We start from the raw sequence: 24464 nt of genomic DNA, 5'->3' as shown, positions 1-24464 counted from the left end.
TTCCCTTGATCCTATCGGCATGACCCTTTATATGTTGGTCTTGTTTTACATTATACTTGCTGTTTTAATTTAGAATGTTGAAAAATCCTGTACACAACACAAAATACCTAACATATCACGATGCAAACAAATTATGTCAGGTCTTGTAAAAATATATTTATTTCGTATACATTTTACAATCATAATTATTTCCCCAGTGAATATATCTAGGATCTCTCGACCTACTAAATTAAAACAGCAAGCATCCTATACCACAAACTAATTCCATCAGGATCGGATTAATTTGGATACGTGATACGAAACTATTAGTACAAAAATGAAACCTACACCAGTGAAATGAAAAACGACAAGTATTTTCCCGAAACGGGGTCTATATTATTTGATTATGAAAGAAATTTATGAAAGAAATAAGTGTTCTCTAGCAAAAATGTCATCCCTATTTATTTGTTGGTATAGAATTACTTCGTTAGTTTTGGCTTAATATATAACCTAACAAAATCATGAGTTTCAATACAAGAGTAAAGTTGAAAACACACGGTTTTGAATCGTAAATTGTAATTTTATGGTTTAATACAAAGCAGGTTTGACGTCAAAGTAGTTTTTGGTTAATTTAATTATATCTGTTGCAAAATAAAGTTCGCGGCATATTTCTTTACTACAGCTGTAAACATTCCGAATCACAATACAAACAAACAGCTGACTAACATTCTACCAGAAAAACAAACTGTCTTGCAACAAAAGTTACCAAATTCTGGTTTATTTCATTACCAACACACCCATTATTACACCACACGCTTCGTCAGGTTCCGGTTAGCCAACCGCAGGCTAAGTATGGGTCATAATACACCCCTCGTTCGTTAACCGGAGGCTAGCCTTACCTGGAGGCTAGCTAACCTGAGGATTTAGCCGGAGGTCATAATATCGGCCCTTAGTCCAACAGCACACGGAACTCAAACCTGCAATTCTAAACCATCACCACGGATCATGTTATAATTTTAAAGGGGGTGGGGGTTCAAAACCATATTTTAATTTTAACTCTTTTACTCTTTCCCTTTATAATCCAGAGATAATCCCTGAGTATTATCTTTCTCCTGTTATTTACTGTAATGGCTGACTAGATGTGGAAAAGTAATTTATAATATTTGTTGAACGATAGCACACATAACTGATTAAAGTTTTTTCCTTTACTTAACTTGAAAATGCGAAGTCGACTGATTTAATTATTTAATTCGAATTTGAATACCTGTTTCATCAGTAAAACTGATGTTAATGTTTCATGTTCAAAAAATTGTTTATTTTGTCATTTAGTTTTTTTTGTAACTTATTTTTTTTTTTTTAATAAACTTAGAATACTATATTCTGATAACTTGTTTTCATTGTTTTCGAGAATATTTTCAAAATCTAAGAAATTATGTTCTTACTTTAAAGTGTTAGAAATCTTTAATGGTCAGGGTTAAATTGGATCTTGTATTGCTCTTTAGTCTGTGATGTTGGGACCACAAATTGTTCTTAATTTTGTACTGATTCTTCCTTTACATTTTATATATATATATGATGTTTATTTACTAAAAAACTAAAATGGCGTCTACTGAACAAGTTTTGTCTACAATGGGCGGTAAAGCAAAAGTTGTTGTGCTTCCAACTTCAAAAGCCATAAAAATATTAAAATGGAAAGTTAAAGAAGGCTCAGTTATCTCAGTAGGACGTATTTTATTGTATTATGATATTAATTCCAATTTTAACTCTCGCATTCAGTTAAAATTAAAATCTACAAATGTTGGAACTGTACGGAAACTATTGGCAAAAGAAGGGGAGCTAGTCCATCCTGGGTAGGTGAATTTTATTATTGCTATAAATCGATTTTTATTTTCAAAACACTAATGAATTGTTAATTATAATATTGCTATTCTTCCATACTATATTCAGTGGGTAACAGTGTAATTGTTTAGTAGTCATTTGGGACTTGGGTTGTGTAACCAGGTTATTATTTAGAATAGATTATTGCTACCATCAAATAAACGGTGGTAATTATCGAACGTCGCGGCCTTTTTAGAGCGGGAAGAAAAAATCGAAAAATGTGATTTTCACACACTACACATGTCGCAAAATTAGCTCCGAAGGTTTTTTTTTTGTTAATTTCTATTATTTTGTAAGAAAAATTTAAATTTTGTATCTTACATTACAATACCTGTTATTTTATGCTGCCGTTGCCATTCATTGTTTACCCTTGATAAATTCAAATAATTGTTTTCCATGTATGTTATAGACACATTCCTGAATTAACAGTGAAAGGAAGGTTTCTTAATTCCTACTGGTTTGTGAAAAAATAACAGTGTACAGCTTATACTGCAATACCTGTATGTATTCATGCAGTCGCAGATATTCATTGTTAACCCATGTGTTTTTTTTTTTTTTTTAAATTCTTTTGAAGAACTATAGTCAAATTATGTGGTGGTGTAGTAATGAAATTCGTTTAAATAACAACATTATTGCACTGAAGGTTTGATCCTGATGGCATTATCCTGTGGTACACTATGCTTGCTATTTTAATTTTAGTTCAATGCATCAAAACATCCTAATAACATGATCCAGTTGGCTTTATCCTGTAGTACATGATGCTTGCTGTTTTAGTTCAGTACTTCGAAAGATCCTGTACATGACAGAAATTGCGAAATAAAGAATTATAATTGTAGGTTAAAAAAAATCCTTTTTATTCGACTTACGGCCATAATTCATTATATTATGACAATATTTTTTTACGTACAGGATCTTTTGACGTCTGAACTAAAACAGCAAGCTCATGTACTTACCAGTGGATCAAGCCAACAGGATCATGCTATCAGGATCATTTAACGTATTGAATTAAAACTGCAAGCATCATGTACCACAAGATCAAGCCAACAGGATCATTCCATAAGGATTAAGCCTTCAGTATCCAGGGATAAACTTCGATATATGAAACTGAAGAATTATCATATTTTTAATTCTCCATAATTGGCTACTACTGTGCTAAATAAAGAGATACATGATTGCAGGTAATCAATGACTGGCGGCAGCAGTGTGAAAAAACATGTATTGTAATGTAAGCTTTAAACTGTTATTTGTCACGAACCAGTAGGAATTAAGAAACCATCCCTTCAGCGTAAATTAAGAGACGTGTGTATTGTGTGAAAACCATGCTTACTGAATTTTTTTTCTTTTTAAAAAGCAGCAACGTCTGATAATTACCTAAATGGTAATTATGCAGTGACCAATTGCCAGTGTTGTGTATATTTGTTAAAGTAAAAATACATAGATAATTTTCTAGTGTAAGGGAGCCACTCTAAAATAAAGGCAAACAATTGTTATGTAATTTTCTAGTGTAGGGGAGCCACTCTAAAGTAAAGGAAAACACTCGAAAATTGACTTATTCAGTTCCTTATTTTATTTCTTAATATAATATAGAGAAACATTTAGATAATTTCGAGAATTCAACTTGTAATTAACAATTTTATGTTCGCCTAAATGTGGAATCATGGCTACCGCCATGGCTGGGTCCCGATAAACAATGAATACTTCTTTCCAGCCATATGCAAAAAAAATTTATTTTTGTACTTACAGGATGGTTTAAAATTTTTGTAATTATTATCTGTAATGTAAATGTAGTGACGTAAATTTGTTTTGTGCTTTAATAGCCTAGCTGAGAATGTTTTCTACCTAAGATATCCCTAATTGTGTTGATACTGCCCTACTATTTACTTGATACTAGCTGCAACAATGATCCTATGATTTTCCAGAGATCTTTAGGAATACAATACAGCATAGCCAAGACTGTTTTCAGCCCTAATTGGTTTTCTACCCTATTAAGGCGCTATTAGGGCTAAGTGTAATATACTTAAATTAAACATTATTTTAGAAAATAGCCTCACTTATGCTGTTTTCTTAAGGATCTCTGGAAAACTACAAAATCATGTTGCAGCTAGCATGAAGTAAACAGTACGCTGCGACAACATGGTCATGGATACATCTCGCTGAAAACAGTCTTGGATAGGCTATTAAAACACAAAACAGATATACGTCACACTATATTTACATTACAGGTCATTTTTACAATAATTTTACCGAAAATACCATCAAGCATTTACCTGGACTCAAGCAAGGCAGCGGCTGTCAGGCGAAAGTGAAATGGGACAGACCTTAACAGCTATGTTTGAAGAGTTAAGGGAGAAGAAGGAATAGCGGTGTTTAAGAGAATAGGGGCAGGAATGTGGCAGAGACTAGGAAAAGGCAAACTTGTTGCAGGTGCAGTAGGTACCTATCAGTATAATTGTAATGTGAGAGGTACGGGAAGGTGGGAAATGAGCAAAGACAGTAGAAGGGAAATATAGATGGAATAGGTACAAGAGTAGGTTAGGTAGGAGTTTGAAGGGGAGGAAGAAAGCTGGGCCAGACAGCATAGAGAACAGCCACCTCAAGCAAGTTGAAGGTTATGGATATATGCAGGTACCTAACAGTGATGTTCAAGCAATCATTGGGGGAGGGAATGTTGCCAAAGCAATGGAAAGAAACGTTAGGGGTACTGATGTACTAGGGAGGTAGGTACAAATAAGGAAAGACAGACAAATTACAAGTCAGTCAACCTGATGTCCCGTGCAGGGAAAAGTAATGGAGAGGTTAGTGGGCAGGAATGTGGTGGGGGAAATTGACTACATAGGGTGGGTGGACGATAGACAGCATGGTTTTAGGAGAGGTTTGTCATGTGGAACGCAGATGGCAATGTTGCTGGAAGATCTGGTGGAAGTGGTGGAGGGGGAAGCAGATATATGCAATATTTATCGATTTTGAAAAGGAGTTTGATAATGTGCATCACAAGAAACTAAGGGAGAAGGAAATGTTGTTAGTAAAGGATGAGAGGGTGGTAAATTGGGTAGGATTCTTCCTTAGGGATAGATGACAGAGGTTGATGGTAGGGGACAGGTGGGAGAGGAAAGGTCTGAAGAGGGAAAAGTGAAGTCAGGTGTGTTAAGCTCCTGTTTTTCACGATAATGATGAACGATACAGGAGAAGGAATGGAGGCCATGATTAGAATGTTTGTATACAATTGCATGGTGTATGAGGTAGTGGCGGAAGGGCCACATCTGATCAGGCTAGAAGGATGGACAGATGATAACGGGATGTCGCTGAATGTTGGAAATACACTAGGAAGAGGAAGGTAACGAGGGAAGTGTACAGCTGGTAGGGGCGGGCGGTAAAGGAGGCAGAAGAGTGTAAGTACCGGAGGTGCTAACAGGTTCAGCGGGTGGTGAGTAAGGGAGTGAGGGTGCTGGGGTTGCTTGGCAGGACCCTGCAGGGGGCAGGGAGGAGGGTGAGGGAGAAGGCATACTCCACGTTGGTAAGGCCAGTGATGGGTTGTGTGTCTGTGATCTGTGATCCCTACCTAGTGACTGAGTGACAAAGATAAGGGAGCTGGAGAACGTGCAGTGTAGAGCAGCGAGGTGGGTGGAGGAGAAGGGAAGGGCCAGAGGGGGCAATGCACAGTCCATCTGAGATGGTTAAGAAGTTGGGATGGGAAGCATTACAGGGGAGGAAGAAAATGGAAAGGTTGATCAGGCGGTATAAGGTGATAAATGGAGAAGTTGACTGGGGGCAGCTGGGAACTAGGGTGCACAGAGGTGGGTATAGAGGGCAGAGAGATCACGAGTGGAAGCCCCGGTGGGAATGAAGGTGGACGAAAGAGGAAAGCATACTTTCCTAGTGAGGACAGGTAGGGAGTGGAATGGGCTGGAGGAAGGAATACGGGGGGTGAGAGATGCATGAGACCTGAGGGGGTGACTAAAAGGAAGGGGAGAACGCCTTGCCACCAGGTGAAATCCCAATTATGAGTAAAAATCAAATTGAATGTGAAGTTTTTCAAAATATCTGACTGTGCCTCAAATTATAATTAGAAATAAAATAATGAACTGAATAAATTAATTTTTGGGTATTTGACTTTTTTTTAAAGTAGTAACCGTAAACTAGACAATTACCAATACATATACACTGGGTGAATTCCTATACTAGTTGAGCTAATATCTTGCATTCTTCTGATATATGGTGATTGCAGAAAGTAGTAGTTAAGGGCTTCTTTCTTGTTCAACTTACAGTGAAATGTCTTAAATCAGGTATTCATAGGGCCACAGCCATGCCAGATTATCTATTTTGGGGTGATAACACATAAAATCCGCACAGACGTTATACCTTACCCTCTTAGATATAATGATAATTTTTTTTTAGCTTGAATACATTAAGTAAATTAACTTTTTTTTTTACTTTTTTAAATTAATTTGCAACTCTTGCAGAAAATTAAATTTTCCAAGTTTCTGATACACAAAAATAATTGTCACTTGGGAACAGTTAGTGTTATGAAGCTCAAATTAGCTCCATTTGAAAGCATTTTCAATTAGCTTTCATTTGTTATACAACTTTATAGGGGTTTCCTAATTCAAAAATACAAAAAAAAATTGAAATTAATTGAATGTATTATTCCCATTTCACCTATTAAATATCATTTTGGGATCATAATGCATTCATGATATAGGAGGCATAAAGCATTGGCATGAGTTGAGAGCAGGTAATTTAATAGCACAATTGTTTGTTAAAATTAATTACTCTGAGATATAAATATTGTTTTTAAGTACTCTCATACTAAGCCGTTCATAAGAACTTACATGTGTAATACATTCAGGCCATGACCAATTTTAACCTAGGTAGAATTTACATAAATAATAAACGGTACGTTAACCTGGTACTCTGTATATTGAAGTGCCTTCAATATGCGTGAGGTATATCGTGTGTTGTGTGTTAGTTGGGGGAGGTGGCATCACCCCGAAAGTTGAAAAATTTGAACTCGGGAAAAATTTTTGCAGCTTGTATAGCTTGTGGATTGCGCTTGCATGTGGTGTTCACAGTGTACGTTTTAATGATGTCCGCAGGCTTTCGCTGCACATTGTCTGAAGTAGCTCGGCTTCATGGGTTGTAGCCGCCGTTTCCTCGGCGAATGATTCGCCAAGGACACGGCTGGAACTCAGAAGCCGAGCTACTTCGCACGTTTCAAGATACCCCCTGCACGTGGTGTACCGCAGGCCCGTCGCCTGTATTCGACGGTAAAGCTATTGTAGACTACTGCTGCACATGGCGTGCATGCCAGAGGAGGTTTGCGAGCTGCGCCGTGCGTGACGCCGTGTCGTGACGCTGTGCAGGGAAGGCCTGCTGGAGCTGGAGGAGTGCACGCACCCCACCGTCATGAAGGACATGTGCGCGGAGTGCGGGGCCGACCTACGGCAGGGGGACCAGACGCTGCTGCACGCCTCCGTGCCGATGGTGCACAGCATCCCGGAGCTCAAAGTCAGCCACGAGGTACGGCACGTGACAACGGGAACGAAAACTTCCCTACAAGATTAATCGATAAAATTGAAGCAGCGCCTAGCGCCGACTCGTGCTCAGGCGAACCATCTTGATTAGACTGTCTTTTGTTTCCTTCGGTGTCTGGATGCACAGCTGTGAGAAAGTCTTCCGCAACGCAGCACGCACAGACTATGTTCTTAGATATGTCCAAGTCAAACAACAACAAATGTCAAGATATACACAATATAAAGTTACCGAACACGCTCCCTACCCTTGCACGCGTCACGGTACCGCATGTGCCGGGCTGAAACTTGTCTTCCAAGCAATAATACGTTTACTTTGACAGTGAGTCCGCATTCCGGGAAGTCTGGGGTGTTGGAAATTGTTCGGGGAAAACATGAGAATTTACTGTAAACTGTGGAAGGTTAGTATTGAACACTTAAAAAATTAATTTCAAGTTTGAGTAAATTTATTGTGCTACTTTTATTAAATATATCCGGAAATGACTCAGGTAATGTTACTTTTTTAATTTCACCGCTAATGATATGCTCTTTTCATTGAAATAATTTTACAGAAATTATCAAGCCAGGTATCATGGCCAACTGCAATAATCACTATGCAATATATTAATAAGTTTGAAAATTGAAAACCAATATAGCAAATTTGTAATTGCATTAGAGTTGTAATTTAAAAAGTAAAAGACAAAGTCTCAAATTTTATACAAAATCTGGTCCAGTGACCATTTTTTCTCCAAAATCTGCAAGTTCGAACATGACTTAAGAACTACTCAAAATTTTTTTGGCAGAATGTCATTGTCCTTATATACAGTTTATTTACATGCTTAGGTCCTACCGGCAGAGGTCAGTTTTTGGTTTGTTAACGCAACACTATATCCGTAAGGCCCTACCGCCCTGTGACCCCCATCGGATACACAGTTTCATTGTGGTTAAGATGTTTTGCTAACCTGTCAGGGGGCTCAGGTGCAAAAGCCCACACCAGAGCACTCGTCAGTGCTCACCGGAACTTAACACTTCCCACCGGGACCCCTCGGTGATCCTCCTAGCTCGCCAGGCTAGTACCGGAGATGCGTCAGCTCGTCAAAGGGAACTTTACTGACCAGGCAGAAGTGGCCAGTCCTCCTGTTTGTTGGAATATGTTTTGATAGTAATTGTATTGTAGTATATTTGTTAGCTGGCCAGATTGACACATGAGACAGGGAAAACTCTAGGAGGTTTCTGATGTGTGTGTGTTGGAACCCCCATGGTGTATTGCCAAGGTTGGCTGATTTAAACTACAAGGGTTTAAAACACAGTTTAAATCATGTTTTTTTAAATTAAAAAAAATATATATATTTAAAATAGAATATCTTAATTTTTTTTAATGAAATGTCTAATTCCACTCTTATAACAAAAGTTTGGACATTAATGTTTATTGTGATTTACAGGAACAAAAAAATTATGTAGTAATCAAGATTTCATTTAAATTATCAGAATAGTTTGTAAAGCATACCAACCCAAATACTACACTAAAATTTAAAAAACACACATATATATATATATATATATATATATATATATATATATATATATATATATATATTAAAAATTAATTCCCATTCAGTGGGAAACACCCATTCAATGGAGAATCCTCCTGCTTTCTGTTCCATTCAGATGTGCAGATTTGCGCGTCTTCAGTTCTTTGATGTTATAACTTTTTCTGGTTCAGCATGAGTGGCAGAAAGCGAGAGGTTGTGTGGCTTTCATTTAGACATGGTGAGAACCAAAATGACCAATGGTGTAGTGGTCACAATCACACGATAATGTACAGACAACTACATGCAGCCAGCACATGTAAGCAGGCACACTATAACAAGCAATGCGCCAAACAATGAATTGATGCACCTGATAATGATTCATAAACACATAAACAAACAAACATAAACAAAAAAAAGAAAGTAAACGAGGTTGCTTGGTTGTTGTTGGTTCGGCCCGGTGCGTGGCGCAGCAAGCCCAGCTGCTCGGCAAGGCGGACGAGGAGCGTCTGCTGCAGGACAGGAAGCTGGTGCTGCTGGTGGACCTGGACCAGACGCTCATCCACACCACCAACGACAACATCCCCGCCAACCTCAAGGTGAGCTCGCGCCCGGCACCCGTCACCGGTGGTTCGCAAGCCGGTGTCAGCCAGGTTAACAGTGTGAAGCTTCCATCGAAGCTCTTTTTAATGTTCCGTTTCACTTTGGTTTGCAAACGCAAAGCTTTGCTTCCGATGGCGTTTTTTTGCGAAGCTTCAAAACATGGAAATGGTTCAAAACTCGAAAATTTTGTTTTTTTGCTTGCATCCGGTATTAAGCATTATACAGCCTTGATGAGACCAATATTGATAATTTGATTTTGCTTGGCGCGTATGTGAAACATTTGATTTGATATTCGCTTGGACAGCACGGATAATTCCGCAAAAGGAATTAATTCAGAAAAGTTTTTAAGATGCGTGCGAAGCATGTCTCTTGTGGATCTGGAGGCTCACTCCGTGGTTACGTTGCAGGACGTGTACCACTTCCAGCTATACGGGCCGCAGTCGCCCTGGTACCACACGCGCCTCCGCCCGGGCACGCACAAGTTCCTGCGCGAGGTCAGCAAGTACTACGAGCTGCACATCTGCACGTTCGGGGCGCGCAACTACGCGCACATGATCGCCCTGTTCCTGGACCCCGACGGCACCTACTTCTCCCACCGCATCCTGTCCCGCGACGAGTGCTTCAACCCCTTCTCCAAGACCGCCAACCTCAAGTGAGTCGGCCTGCTGGCTCGGTGTCGCGTGGTCGCGTCTCGACTGTCCGCGTCTGCACCAGCGCTAATTCTGTACAAGTCCAACTAGAGCGTGATGAAACTAGTGTACGGCAGATATGCAAAGATATACTAGGGAACACCTGTTAGATTATTATTAATTGACACCTTTAAGGTGAACTCTGTTTTTATGAATAAAATTTACTTTAGCATACTGTAAAACTAATGCTTTTAGTTTCAATATGTTTTTGTTTGTAGAATTTCAAGTGGCGTATTAAATTGAATCCAGATCTTGAGTTAAGAATCACAAAGGGTAGACCTTGTATCTATATCTAGGTACCAGGGCAAAATAAAATAATGCACTAAGGAATTAAAGTTAATGGCTTCAAGTGTTGAAACATGTTACCATTTAAATGATTGTTTCATGGACCAAGAGTTCCTAATCAATCCATTATATAATTTTATTTATATAGTGACATATTACAAGTATAATATATATTAGGGATCTGTAATAGGACTACGGAGTTGTCAAGTTTTCAATTTACTTGATTTCTTCCAATATATTTATTTGATTCTCTTTCCTCAAAAATAAAATATATTTAGTACTACAGCGAAACCCCTTATTTACGTTACCGTTATTTAAATTTTCCCGTTATTTGCACTACATTCTTCAGGTCCCGTTTAGTTCCCATTTAATCCAATACAATACTTTCACGCGAATTACGTCCCAAAAATCGAATCCATCCCGCTATTTACGTTACGTAACAACCATAGTAGGCCTAAAAACATTGTGAAAAACGTAACTTTTATAGTCGGCAGTGAACATTTTAAATCACAAAATATACATATTTTATAATCTGAGGATCGTAAATAATTAATTATTGGTATCAAGACATCAAGATGAACGTAAAACTGGTGCGTATACCAATAAACTGGTATTATAACTGGACAAAACTGGTACACGGTAGGTGGAGCTTATATTTTTTTCCGCTAAGCTCGCATCTATTGGCTGGCTGCTGATGGAACGTCACGAGTCTGGGCGGAGCGTTGAGTGAGTTATACTGCACATGCACAGCTCAGAGAACACAGAGAGCCAGTCGGCGGGTACGTCGCGCCATAACAGCTGATTGAGTACGATGACCTTTCTCCGCGCACGGCACGCTATTGACGGTAAATTTCCAATTTGCGGCCCCTTTTTTTAAAATTTTTTTACTTTGGTGCAATGCGTATGTGTAATATAGCCCGTATTTGTTATGAATGCTGCAGGATGCAACTGAATTTTAATTAACTTTAACGTATTTCTTACTTTTTCCTTTATTTACACTTTCCTGCTTTTTACACTATTTTACTTTGTCCTCATGAAAAGTGCAAATAAGGGGTTTGGCTGTATTTGGTTGTATGTAAGGATTCTCTTGTGCTATCTCTAGTATTGACTGTAAGTTTTATAACTAGAGGAAGATAACATAAAACAGATATTTACAATTTTATGAAAGGTATAATGAAATTTTAAACGTTGAGTTAAAAATCTACAGCACGTGTGTGCGCGGTATGCATCAGTTTTGTGTGTTGCGATGCAGGGCCCTTTTCCCTTGCGGGGACAACATGGTGTGCATCATCGACGACCGCGAAGACGTTTGGAACTACGCTCCGAACCTGATACACGTGAAGCCGTACCACTTCTTCCAGCACACGGGTGACATCAACGCCCCGCCCGGCCTGGCGAAGCAGGAGGAAGACGAAATCACGGGCTTCGATTTTTCGAAACTCGGTGAGCCCACGGCACGCATCGGCTAGGAGTTTTCAAGTCTCGATCTCGCACCGCATGTTGGTTTTTTCGTTTGCTTGTCTTCGCTTTTATGTGATGGCTGTTACTGTACAGCTAGAGACATGCGTTTGAGTTTTTATTTTACAGCACAAAGAAGAACGCAGTTGCCAGTACTTTTACGTTCACATTGCCTTGGAGTATAAATTCCCCCCCCCCCCCCCCCCCCCCACCCAACCCCCTCCTATGAAGAAAACTGTGTTACAGATCAAATGCAAGGATTTTTGGTACCGGTGTTGAAATATGCCGATTATTTTTTTAAGCACTCTTTTAATAAAAGAGTGATATTAAAAGTACATACCAATATTTCCAATAAGAATCTTTCTGTTAATACATGTCTGTACAGATATCAGGCAGATTATATATTGCGGATTAACTGTAAATGTCAAAATTTAAACTGTGATGAGAGGAAAAAGTTTTGTGATTGTAAAATGGTTACATATTGCAGATGTTCTGTTTACTGCAGTGAAGTACCATTTATATTCTGGCCACAATTGACCAAAATCAATGCTTCGTTACAAAGATAATTAACAAATTAAATTGGGATATTTTCTGAAGAAGCAACAAATTCTTACTTTTGAAATAGAATTTTTATTGCAATACAATACACCATCACTCAAAAAACACACACACACACACAGTCGACCCGCTCTGGCTTCCCAAGGATGAAAAATACTAATATGGTGTCATTTAGGTTTAATAAGTAAGTACTTATAACAAGTTCTCGTAAGTATCCGTCTGATGTTTTCAAAAAATGATGTACCTACTAGCATGTAGTGCTCATAACTAAAGAATTTTGTTGTAAACAATGTTGACAGATTTTTTCTCATGAGAATACAAACAGAATTTGTTTAGAAGGCACCTGCGAAAGGGCTACATATAGCTATCCATGTGAAAAGCATTCAACGCTCAAAGCTAGTCCTTTTTAAGACTTAGAATTCTGTAGTACATAAATTTGTTGTATCAGTAATGTATGCCAGTGTAAGTCTGAGCACCCTAAAAGCATGTTTTTGCTACTTGATTACAAAACATTGGATTTCTTTATCTATCTTTAGATCTAATATTAATGCATTATGCACCTCAACCTTCCGTAAGAAATTCTCTAAATGGTGGTGAAAACAGCATCAAAACCCATTGTGTAGTTTAAAAGACCTAAGCGAACAAAAAGACGCGGATAGCGACTTACTTTATAATTTGTAGATACACACACAACTTGGAAAAAAATGTTTTAATGAATCATTATCAGGTGCATCAATTCATGGCTTGGCTCATTGCTTGTTATAGTGTGCGTGCTTACATGTGCTGGCTGCATGTAGTTGTCTGTACATTATCGTGTGATTGTGACCACTACACCATTGGTCATGCACACGCTATTTTCTATTTTTTCTTACAATTGTATTAAAACCTACTTTATAATACTGGAGTTTTCTGTTTTACATCATTATCATTATAGGTCTGATTCCCAATCATATTATTACTTGACTTTGCACAATTGCTTTATGTTTTCAGAATATTACTAAACAAAATTTTCAGTTATGCTGAAAAACTACACATAACTACAATTAGCTACATAAGCTTCTGTGTTGTGAGTTGGTGTAGTAGTCGTGTTTCCAGGTGTCTGACACTATGATGTTGTTCTCTACTGCAGGTTCCGAGGAGAAGAAGGCCGTGAGCCCGGCGACGGAGGTGAACGGCAAGCCGGAGCCGAAGGAAGACGTGCAGAAGGCGGCCGCCGAGGAGGCTGAGGAGCCGTCGCAAGCGAACGGCGTGAGCGGGGACGGTGAAGCGGAGAGAAGTGACGCGGAGGATCGGTGCGGGGGGGCGGGAGGGGACCTCGACGTGTCGGACGACGAGGGCAAGGACGACGGTGTGGAGAAGAAGTCTGGCGAGGTAGTGGACGAGACAGCCGGGCGGAGCGGTGAGGCCGAGTGCGGGGATAGCCCCCTGGAGCGGGAGAAGGGGGTGGACCGGAACGGGGGCGACCAGGAGGCGGCCGCTGCGGGAACCGGCGGGGAGGAGACGAAGCAGGGCGCCGCGGACGAGGACGACCTCATAGAAGTGGAGGACGGGGACGACTACCTTCTGTACCTGGAGGAGATCCTGAAGAACGTGCACAGCGAGTTCTACAGGCTCAGAGTCGAGAGCAGCGTAGAGAACCCTGACCTCAAAACCATCATTCCAGATGTCAGGAGCAAGGTCGGTCGACTTCCTCGTTTCCTTATATGTACCTGATTGCTTTATGTTCGTTGGTTGACATGTAAGAACTATGCTGTACCGAAGTACAGTAAAACCCCGTTGTTATGATCCCATTTATTACAACCCCATTTCGAGGAAGCGTGAAAAATTTGTATTAAATATTAAAAAGTTTGAAGGAAAAATGGCCAAATATTCGTTTGCAGCACATTGTGCTTATTTCTCTTGGCAAGCGCTGTACCACACACGGTATGGTAAACACCACCTCCTGGCACCACCTTTTCACCATCCTGCCACAGATAATGGTTCCACGGCACCAGGTATGCCTTCTTGCTGGCATCCCAGTATCTCTAACCATTTAAATATTTTTGGCAGATGTCATGCCTTGCTGTGCCACTGTTTCTGCTGTAGATTCAAGCCCTTTCGACACTTTACCCTTGCTGCAGGAATAGCTCATTTGAAAAATTACATGCACAGTTTCTAAATTGCATTCCTTAAGCCATTTTTGACTGCTTCACGGGTGTGATAGGTGAGACAGGATTAATTACACTTTGGAATGCAAGGTCTAAGGTTGGAAAGGGAGAGAGAGTGTGTGTGTGTGTGGTTGTGTTTGTGTATACGTGCGTTGTGTACACACATGCGTGCATTTGTGTGTGAGATGACCCTGTCTGTGACCAAGACCACATTAACGATAAAGTGTCACAGAGCTTTACTTTCTTCACCTCTGCCATGGTATATAGTCAAAGTCTAATAAATTTACATTTTTGTGAAGTTTTTTTATTTTCCTAAAAATATCAGGATCAAATTTACTTAGAGCTTGTTAAAAGTATAAAAGATAAAGTTGCAACATACAATTTACTGTGTTTATGCTTGTTGTAGGATACATATAAAAAAAATGCTTTTCTGGGGATATTTTCTTTTTGCAAGATGTATATATGCTATTTAATTAAAATTTATTTTTAATTTTGAAATCTTTTCAATTTCTTGCCAGAGAAGATTATACAAGGACTTGGTGTAAAAAATGGCATATTTTGACATACAGGAGTAGAGGATGGGTCAGTTATTCCAAAAAATTTTAATCATGACACTGTTCGCAAGAACCACAAGGGATCGTAACATTGGGGTTTTACTGTAGTCACCGTAGCGATACGATTAGCAGAATCAAGAGAATACGTGAGATTGCATGCAATAATTGGCTGTCGCAGTAGTAGTGAGAAATGTGTGGCACAAAATTTGGCAGTTTATTTTATTTTTTCTCACAATAAATTATGTAATTCATCCCATGCAAATTTTTATCCAGAATAAAAATATTGTCTGTTAATCAGTGTTTACATCCACATTCAGTGGTTTCTATTCGATCGGATAGCATGCAATGTATACACGTCCAGTGTTTGATGCCCGCTGGTGGATGTGTCGCGGCAGAGGCTGTGAAGGCAGGCATGGGCGTCGCAAGGATATATTATTGGGGGGGACTTCAATTGATTTAGTTGTTGGGGAATATCCATCCCTTGGAAAAAAAGTGGGGGGTCCGGGGGTCCTCCTCCGGGAAAATTTGGAGTTTGAAGGTGCAAAAAGGTGGTTTTTAGGCATTTTTCTTTCCTAAATATTCTAATTATAGTTGTTTGCAATATATAATTTATTTTTTATACAAAATATATTCAGAGAACAAATTTGTAAAAACACAGTGCTCACATTACCACGATTAGACTAAATGCATCATGCACAACATATGGGTTATATCACAGAAAACATATTTTTAATATAACTACGAAACTCAATATATTATTGGAGGGGACGAAATTGAAGACTTTTATTATTGGGGGGAAGTTTTTTCCCCCTTCCCCCCCGGTTGCGACGCCCATGAAGGCGGGCGTGTGGACAGGTGCTGGCCGGCACGAGCCTGGTGCTCAGCGGGCTGGTCCCCACGCACGTGACCCTGGAGAAGAGCCGCCCCTTCCTGGTGGCGCGCTCCCTGGGGGCGGAGGTGACCACGGACGTGACGCCCCGCACGACGCACCTCGTGGCCGTGAGGCCCGGCACGGCGAAGGTGAACTCGGCCCGGCGGGCCAGGAAGGTGCGCGTCGTCACGGCCGACTGGCTGTGGAGCTGCGCGGAGCGCTGGGAGCGCGTGGACGAGCGGCTCTTCCCGCTGAACCGCAAGGGCCTGGCCAGGAGGCACCCCCCGCCGCACTGCGTCAGCCCCGAGCTGCGGTCCTCCTCCGGCCGGCCGGCCGCCAGGTGCATATCTGCTGCATGACAGAAGCTAGTACTCGTAGGATTGGTGTGATAAACAAATAAAGTCCAAAATTATATTTTTATACATTCCAAATATTTCTAAATTTACTGTATCTCAAAAAACAGTGGAGCATAGAGAATAGAGTCAGGGGATATACATATAAAAAAAAAATTAATTTTACAGTCAAACCTTTATCTATCGAACTCGCATGTATTGATTGTCCGTGTTTATCTTATACTTTCTACGGTCCTGGCAAAATTGACATACAACTAAGTCCGCTTGTACCGATGTTCGACTTCTCGTTTTGTCCGCATTGATCGTACAAAATTATATTTTTTAACATTCCAAATATTTATAAATTTACTGTATCTCAAAAACAGTGGAGCATAGAGAAAAGAGTCAGGGGATATATATAAAAATAAAAAATTTCATTTTAATTATATGGACAAAAATGTTCTTTCTATAGATTTATAACCCTGTTTTAATTTTACTGACAAAACATCATGTGCTCTTAAGGCTCTGCATAGGTTGTATAGTGTGCACTAATGATGTTATGACTGTTCGCTTTTATGTGTTCTCAGCTTTGAGAACAGAACAGCTTAGGAAAAAAAAACTATGTCTCTACAGCTAGACTGACAGACTGTGCTTGACCTGGATTACCATATTTACTCGCATATAGGTGCGGCAATTTTACCAGATTTGATGGGAAAAAAATGAAGTGCAACCTATATGTGAAGAAAAATTTTTTAAAATTTTTGAGGAATTTATTTTACAATACAGTAGAATCCCGCCGATGCGACCCCCCTCTGATGCGTCCATTCCGTTTATACGACCGTTTTTTGAGAAACTGTGAAAAATTTGAGCATAGAAAGTCGAAAATTTGAGTAAAATCGGCTGAAAAACAAGCCACTGTGGTAGCTTGTGCGAGAGCATAAGAAACTCTTCCGGCCAGGCTGGCGGCAGCGGCGGCTTGACGTCTTACGTGACGTGATGCTTACCTCTCTTATCCCCTGCTAATTCTTCAAGACTCATCCCTCCCAGAGCCACAAACCATGTAAAAACACCCTCCTCCCCTTTTTTCCAACTAACATTTCAAAACATTCCCTCCCTTATTTCAACCTTCTGCGTGAGAAACTGTCAGCATCCTCCTCCCCTCCCACACCGTGTGCGGCAAAAGCCAGGTTGTATAGTCCATTCTCGGTCAAATAAATATTTTTAGGGGCTTATACGACTGTTCTTCGCCGTTAATAAATACTTTATGTTATTATTATACAATTTGTTTATTAGTCACACAGCAGTTTCTGCTGAAAAATCACTAATACCTCGAATTTTATTGAATAGAAAAATTTAGTAGGGCCATAAATATATTTATTTTACTGCATAGTTACTTTTCCGTCTGCATTCGAACGTGTTTTTTTTCTTTCTTTTTACGCTGTGAAGGGTCGTGGAAAAGATAATTGCTTGAGCTGTCAAAATAAACATCGCTGACGGCATGGGCGGGAGCGCATCCTGTTGGCCTGTCGCTGTGATTATCTACTCCAAAAACATGTCACAGCATTTCAGGATAGCATTGTTCTTATATCTTTCGTTTATAGCAGAATGTTTTCTACCTGATCCACACAAGTTCCTTCGCCACGTTTTGAACGAAAATAACAACCAGCCGGCTAGCATAGCCGAACTCGCGTGACGTGAATTCACTTAGCGTGAGTATTTATCGGAACCCAAAACGAAAACCGCTGTAGATATAAAAAATCATAACAGGACTTTTTTATTCGTGATTAAATTTTCTACAACTTTTATTCTGTGCATTTTTTCAATACAAAGCACTGTTTTCGAGTTATAGTCTACAATTAACACATTTTAAGAAGTCAGGAATCTGACTTGACTTCAATTTTATATATTCGGTCCAAAATTTTATTTTGTCTGTATTTACTAGGCCTGTGCGAATATTCAAGTTTTTGAATACTACCATTATTTTATTATTTATATTTGATTCAACTTCGATTACTAACTTTTTGAAATAATGGCTATTCAATTGATAGTGATTAAGTGACATAGCAACCTCAGAAGTGTGTCAGTTACCAATGTTTGCTGTTGAGATTAAGTCATTTGTGTGGTATAAATACCCAGTTTAGATGTTTCAACAGAACCGTGTAATCGAAAACATTAACAGTACTCAATGTTTTAACAGGCAAAAGTATTCAAAGTTATTTCAATTCTCTTTCGTAAAACAGTAGCTAAATAAATCCCGTTATAGTTCAATACACTATTTGGGGTATTTCAAACTTAAAAACAAACTATTATTTGTAATAGTTTTGTCACATGTACTTGCAGTAGTAAGAAAGCAATTAAAAACCTATAGACTGCAACACTAGTTGTAACGGCGTATAAATTAATATTCACTATGTAGGCAATGTATCTTAAAAAAAACTTAAGCAAACATAAATAAATCAGCAGAAAATTTGTATGTAATATTGATGAACCAATATATATTTTACCTGGCTGCTGTTAATAATGAAGGTGCATGAATAACTAGGGTTTAAATATGTAAATATGAACCTTTTTTTATCACAATTTTGTAAAAGCATCGAATTTTGCGGTACACGGAAATTTTCTGTATCAATATTTAGAGTTGATGGATGTGGGAAATAAGAAAAAAAATAAAGTGAAAGGTTAAATATCGTTAAATATTTTAAAACAAAATATTGGATATTATTTTTGTAGCTGATTTAATCCAACCCATCTGTCACTTCAGTATTAATTGTCTAATTTCCCAGAAGGCTTTTTATTCACTCTATATTTACCTTTTTTCTTGCTAAAGGTATGTGTTTCATGATGCAAACAATTTATGTGTGTTGTGGAAACCCAATTCTCATATTCAGTATTGGTATTCGCAAATAATTGAGCGTGTGTAGCGTGTGTGAGCGCGGAGTGCGTGGGGGCCGGCCGCCAGTAGCCGGGTGTGTGTTGCTGTGGCAGGCAGCGGACGCCGAGCGGGCGCTTCATGGACACCATCAACCCGCTCATGTCCTTCTCCCCGGAGGACATAGCCAACATGGACCGGGAGGTGGAAGACATCTTCAACGAGTCGGGCAGCGACGGCAACGACGCGGAGACGGAGGTGTTGGCACCAGCGTCTGCGCCGGCCGAGCTGCGCGACGACCCGGACAGCAGCACCGACTCTTCCGACTCGCTCGCGGGTAGGCCCCGCCCCTCGCCTCCCCTCCCCTTCCCTCCTCACCACTTCTCTGTGGCACCGCTTGAACGATTCCCTCGTGTGGTGTGTGGTCTGTCAGCCGCAGGGTGTTCACGTTCTGGGAGTCTGAGAACTTATACTTGAGATTCTGGAAAGGTGATGAAAATTTGAGGGGATACTGTCATCAATTATTCAGTTTCACAGATTTTTGTGTTTTTAAAGACTTAATTGTTTTTGTATAAATTTAGGCCTGTATGAATATTAGAATTTTTCGAATACAAATAGTTTATAATTTTTTTTTGATTTGGCTTTGAAATAATGAATATTCAATGATTTGGCTTTGAATGCTAAAACTTTGAAATAATGAATATCCAAGTGTGGTAACGAATATTAGACACATCATACCCCAGTTTGTTGTTGACTAACGTTCACTGATAAGGATTAAGTCGTTTGTGCGAATATCGATACTCAGTTTAGAAGTTTTAACAGAATGTATAATCAAAAACGTGAACATATCTAAATTTATTAACACGCAACAATTAGTCAAAGATATTTCACTACTTCTCTTGAAACAATAGCAAGGGACATTTAAATTTTTTTTAGGAAAAGTCAGGTAAAATCAAGCAAAATTTTATTTCTGGTATATGCTGTGTCCCAATTTTTTGGATCCTTTAAAATACTCGGCCTGGAAACAACTTTTGAAATCTTCTGTATCAGTACCCAGTATTTTTTGTACCTTTCTGTTACCTTGCGTAGTGATACATTTGTCATGCAAAAAAGGTAAACAAACATGTTCTTTCAATGTTACCAGAGTACAGTTACAATGAATTATGGGACGGATAGGAACAGGAAGATGCCATCTTAGTTGTAACAATTTTTTTTGTCCACAAGTTCATTTGGTTAGTTTTAGTGCAGTAAATTAAAATAGAATTGCTGAAGTTCAAAGTGATTGGGTACTACATACAGTTTTTAAATGTGATATATGCTTAAACAAAGAAAATAATAAGGAAACAAACTGTTCCGGCACAAATGTGTAAATATGAAATCATGGAGTCACTAATTAATTGGAAACACAACATTTTTTATTTTTTTTTTATTTTTATTTTATTGTATTTTGCTGTTTGCTAAAAATTTTCTGGATTAATATGTGGAGTAGCAGGTTGTGATAAATAAGGTCAGTAGAAACTGAAATGAAAATTTGGTTCGTTAGGTTAGCTTAAATTAGGTTAGCCTCATAGTAAAAAAAAATAATATTTTATATTTAAACAAACATTTGCCTAATTTTCCAGAAGTTGTTTCATGATGTGAAAAAATATATATTTTTGACATGACAACGTGTAATAAATCGATGAACGCCCGCTGCACGCACAAAAAAGTGTCCCGTTACGCACATTGTTCCGTTACGCTGTGTCCCATTACGCTCATTGTATCGTTACGCTGTCCCGTTAAGCTCTTTGTTCCATTACACTGTGTTTTGTTACGCTGTCGGCGAGTGCAGTAATATTAGGTTATGTTACAATTGACTAAAAAATTATGGTGCTTCATATAATTGATGATAGATATTTGATTACAGTTTATTTATATGAAAACTTGTTCATAATTATATTTAAACTGTATAGCTAAACGCCAGTTTTTAAAATTAATTACAAGTCATCTACACGTGAACTGTTTCGTCGACTGTTTATAAAGTGAAGTGAAAAGTTAATGTGGTTTTCATTGCTTATTACAACAACAATTTCGGCATTAAAGGTTAGGTAATTATTCTTGCATTTTAAAAATCCGATTACTAGTAAAATTTCAAGTATTTATTCTTTTATTATTAAAATAAAAATGATTCAATTTTATTCATAAAAGTAGGCAATCATTTCATCAATGTTTTGTTATGACGTTGTCACTTTAAAGTATCGTCCGTAAACCGACTTCACAGACAATAAATTTTTTTAGTGGGATTCTAATTCTCATTCTAGCTGTTCGAATTCTATATTCATATTCGAGGTTAATGTGGTATTCGCACAAGCCTAGTTGTAACGGGTGTGGTGCAGTCAGTGAGGGACCGGCTGGCTTGTCGGCAGGAGAGCACCCGCGCGGCTGGCGCACGCCGGTCGGGCGCAAGCGGCCGGCCAGGGAGATGGCGACGGAGTCGGACGACGAGGAGGAGGAGTCGCCGAGCGCGAAGTTCCGGCGCGGGGAGGCGCTGCCCAGCGACCTGGACCTCGGCACGGAGGAGAACAGCGAGGGCAGCGAGGGGCCGCTGGACAGCGGGGACGACGGCGAGTGGAACATGATGGGGGCCGCGCTGGAGCGCGAGTTCCTGTCGGGCAGCGACTGACTCGAGTGCTCGCGCGAGCGTGGCGGGGACCTGCCGTCGTCGGTGGGGTTCGCAAAGTATTTCAAACGATACTTGCAGTGTGGCAAAATGTGACGGTTTCTTGTTCAACCCGGGGAAAAAAAAAAAAAATATCACAAAGTTGTTAAAATGCATGGACTTTAGAAAGTTTGCAATATCCCAAACAACCCAATTCATATTTATTTGTATCAGCTCAAGGTTACGTTTTTTTTTTTTTACTGCACTTTTTATTTTTTACCAGAGATTTTGATTAGTTGTTACTGCCAGATATTTTGTGTACTAGTACTAATTAACAATGTAAATATTGTATGTAGAATCTTTGTCATATTGGCAATACTGTTCTACTAAGCGGATTATTTTTTAGCTAATTTATTGGAAGTCACCTTCCTCGTGTACAAAATTTTGTTACAGCTTGCAGAAGTTAGTGTATAATTTGTGCAAATTGTTTATTGAGTCAGTTTTGTCATATTGGTGAAACTATTCATGTATTCAAGGAAGCAAATATGTTTAGAATTTTTTTTTTACATTATTTTATAAAATTTGCTATTATATAAAAAAAAAATTCTGAAAGCTAATATTAAATTTCTGGATGGATTTTACTAATTAATTTGTGATCCATTCCCAAGAATGGAGAACTCTTAAGTGAATATTTACCTATGTTTTTTTTGGTCTATGCACAAAAAAAAAAGTGTAGTTGCTGAGTGTTCAACCTACAGTTGATGTAATTGTCGAATACCGTACTTGCAGTGTGAAATCAACTTTAGGTAAAGCTGTGAACTATCCAAAATTTTTAAAAGAAACAGCAATTTGAATCTTGTAGCAGAGATTTCTCTGTCAGTACAAAGTGAAAATTCTTATCATCCATGCAAGGTTCGGATAGATAATGTTCCCTGGTAAAAAAAAATTATTTCTGAGTCTGTGAATTGTGTACCTGGTGTTCTGAAGTTTTAGCTGAAGGAGAGTAGGAGTTAGAAATGAATGGCATGTTGGCCATTTCAAACACTGTTAAATAAAATAAGATATTAAATTATATGTTTGCTAGTGGTTCATGTGTGTGTGTTTGCTAGTTCATTGTATTTAATTATTGTTCAATAGTGAACATGTGTGTGTTCACAGGGCAAGAGACCTGCTGGGTTGTTACGAAGCTTATGACACCGTAGTTGAGAGGTTTCATGCTCGTGACAGCTGTGATAAATTATTCAAACTTCAGTTTTTCTGCAACATCTCGAAGATTTTTTAAGAATATTGAATGCGAAAACAAGAGAAAAAAATAAGTCTGTAGCGCTAGTTCCTGTTGGAGGACAACAGTGTCGTCATGTAAGACATTACACACGCTTAGCAAAGAAGTTTAGTTGACATACTGCTCATAACTGAAATATTAAGTTTCTGAAATCTTAAGCAGCCTTCTCAGCTAAATCCAGGCATCATATTTACCGTGTTTTCTCGCACAATCGTCGCACATTTTATTCTAAAATCAAGTTTGAAAAATAGGGGTGCAACGATTGTGCGGAAAAAAAAATTTTGTTGGGTAAAGTTATTCATAAAAACAAAACCCGTTCATAGAAAGTACGTTTATTTAAAAAAAAGGTGGAGTATACAAGCGCACGCCAAACAATTTATATTAATAATTCATTAAAAAAACCTTTCTTCAACTTTAAATAGAAAAACCAAACTGTAACGCGAACGCAAGCCACTTGAATCTGCGACGTGAACTAACGTGTAACTATTGCCGTAGTACACATTTACCACGAAAGAATGCGGGCCATCAAATGTAGTTAACTCGGCACTCGACAGAGCGCGCTGCGTGCAATCTGCAAGTTATCGATATTTGACTACGTGCTGGCGCTCTATACGGGAAGCAACATAACCAAACACGAATGATGCCAACTAGCGCTGGCTACATGTTCATAAGCAGTAGTACACCGCGGCGACGCAGATTATCAGATAAAGATAATAACGTTTAGATACGTCTTTAAAAGAAAATTTACACGTCAGATAACTTTGTATTTCCGTTAATTAAATAAGCAAGTGGTAATTTCCGAATAAATATTAGATTTATAAAATACATTGTTTTATACGGAAAAGATACCTACACAAAGCGCTCGGCATCTAATAGCGGGACCAAAAACATCATTTGACGTTTAAGCAAGAAGTTTTTTATCCCAGTTTTGACGGCTTAAAATATAGGTGCGACGATTATGCGATAAAAGAGTGTACTTGCACAGAATTCAGTCTTTTTCAGATCAAACATATCATATGTAGTTACTGCAACCTTAAAATGACACCTTAATGGTAGAGACCCGGAAATTTCTCGACTAACAAGTGTTGGTAAAAATTACAGAAATTTGTGAGTAAAAAAATTAATTTCTCAATTTAAAAGACGTGCATACCAAACCAAGGGCCATTTTAATTTATATTATGTAATAAATTAATACATAAAAAAGTATTAATCCCACTTGTAATCTACTCACAACAAATTATTTTCAGAGGAGCTAATGCTTATGAAATAAAGTAAGTAGATATTT

General features: G+C 38.8%; 1 protein-coding gene across 2 annotated transcripts; it reads left to right on the top strand.

Moving 5' to 3' along the window:
* Positions 1–1581: 1581 nt before the first annotated feature.
* LOC134539817 (RNA polymerase II subunit A C-terminal domain phosphatase) lies at positions 1582–22969 on the top strand. 2 transcript variants are annotated; one of them, XM_063382103.1, is made up of 9 exons: positions 1582–1829; positions 7218–7374; positions 9367–9492; positions 9904–10148; positions 11723–11913; positions 13616–14163; positions 16043–16398; positions 19376–19596; positions 21668–22969. In XM_063382103.1, exons 1-9 carry the CDS (start codon positions 1609–1611, stop codon positions 21919–21921), a joined length of 2319 nt encoding a protein of 772 aa, XP_063238173.1. In that variant the 5' UTR covers positions 1582–1608; the 3' UTR covers positions 21922–22969. The 2 variants fall into 2 exon arrangements, with proteins under 2 accessions (XP_063238173.1, XP_063238172.1); XM_063382102.1 differs by having other exon boundaries at positions 21665–22969.
* Positions 22970–24464: the final 1495 nt, after the last annotated feature.

This window comes from Bacillus rossius, chromosome 16 (genome assembly GCF_032445375.1).
Source record: "Bacillus rossius redtenbacheri isolate Brsri chromosome 16, Brsri_v3, whole genome shotgun sequence".
Taxonomy (NCBI): domain Eukaryota; kingdom Metazoa; phylum Arthropoda; class Insecta; order Phasmatodea; family Bacillidae; genus Bacillus; species Bacillus rossius.
This window is presented reverse-complemented; position numbering and strand designations above follow the sequence as displayed.

Excerpts from the sequence above, each read along its gene's own strand:
- LOC134539817 (XM_063382102.1), top strand. The coding sequence starts at position 1,609 with ATGGGCGGTAAAGCAAAAGTTGTTGTGCTTCCAACTTCAAAAGCCATA. Across the intron at positions 1,830-7,217 it reads GGGGAGCTAGTCCATCCTGG|GGAAGGCCTGCTGGAGCTGG; the intron begins GTAGGTGAATTT and ends GACGCTGTGCAG. Across the intron at positions 16,399-19,375 it reads TCCGGCCGGCCGGCCGCCAG|GCAGCGGACGCCGAGCGGGC; the intron begins GTGCATATCTGC and ends TTGCTGTGGCAG.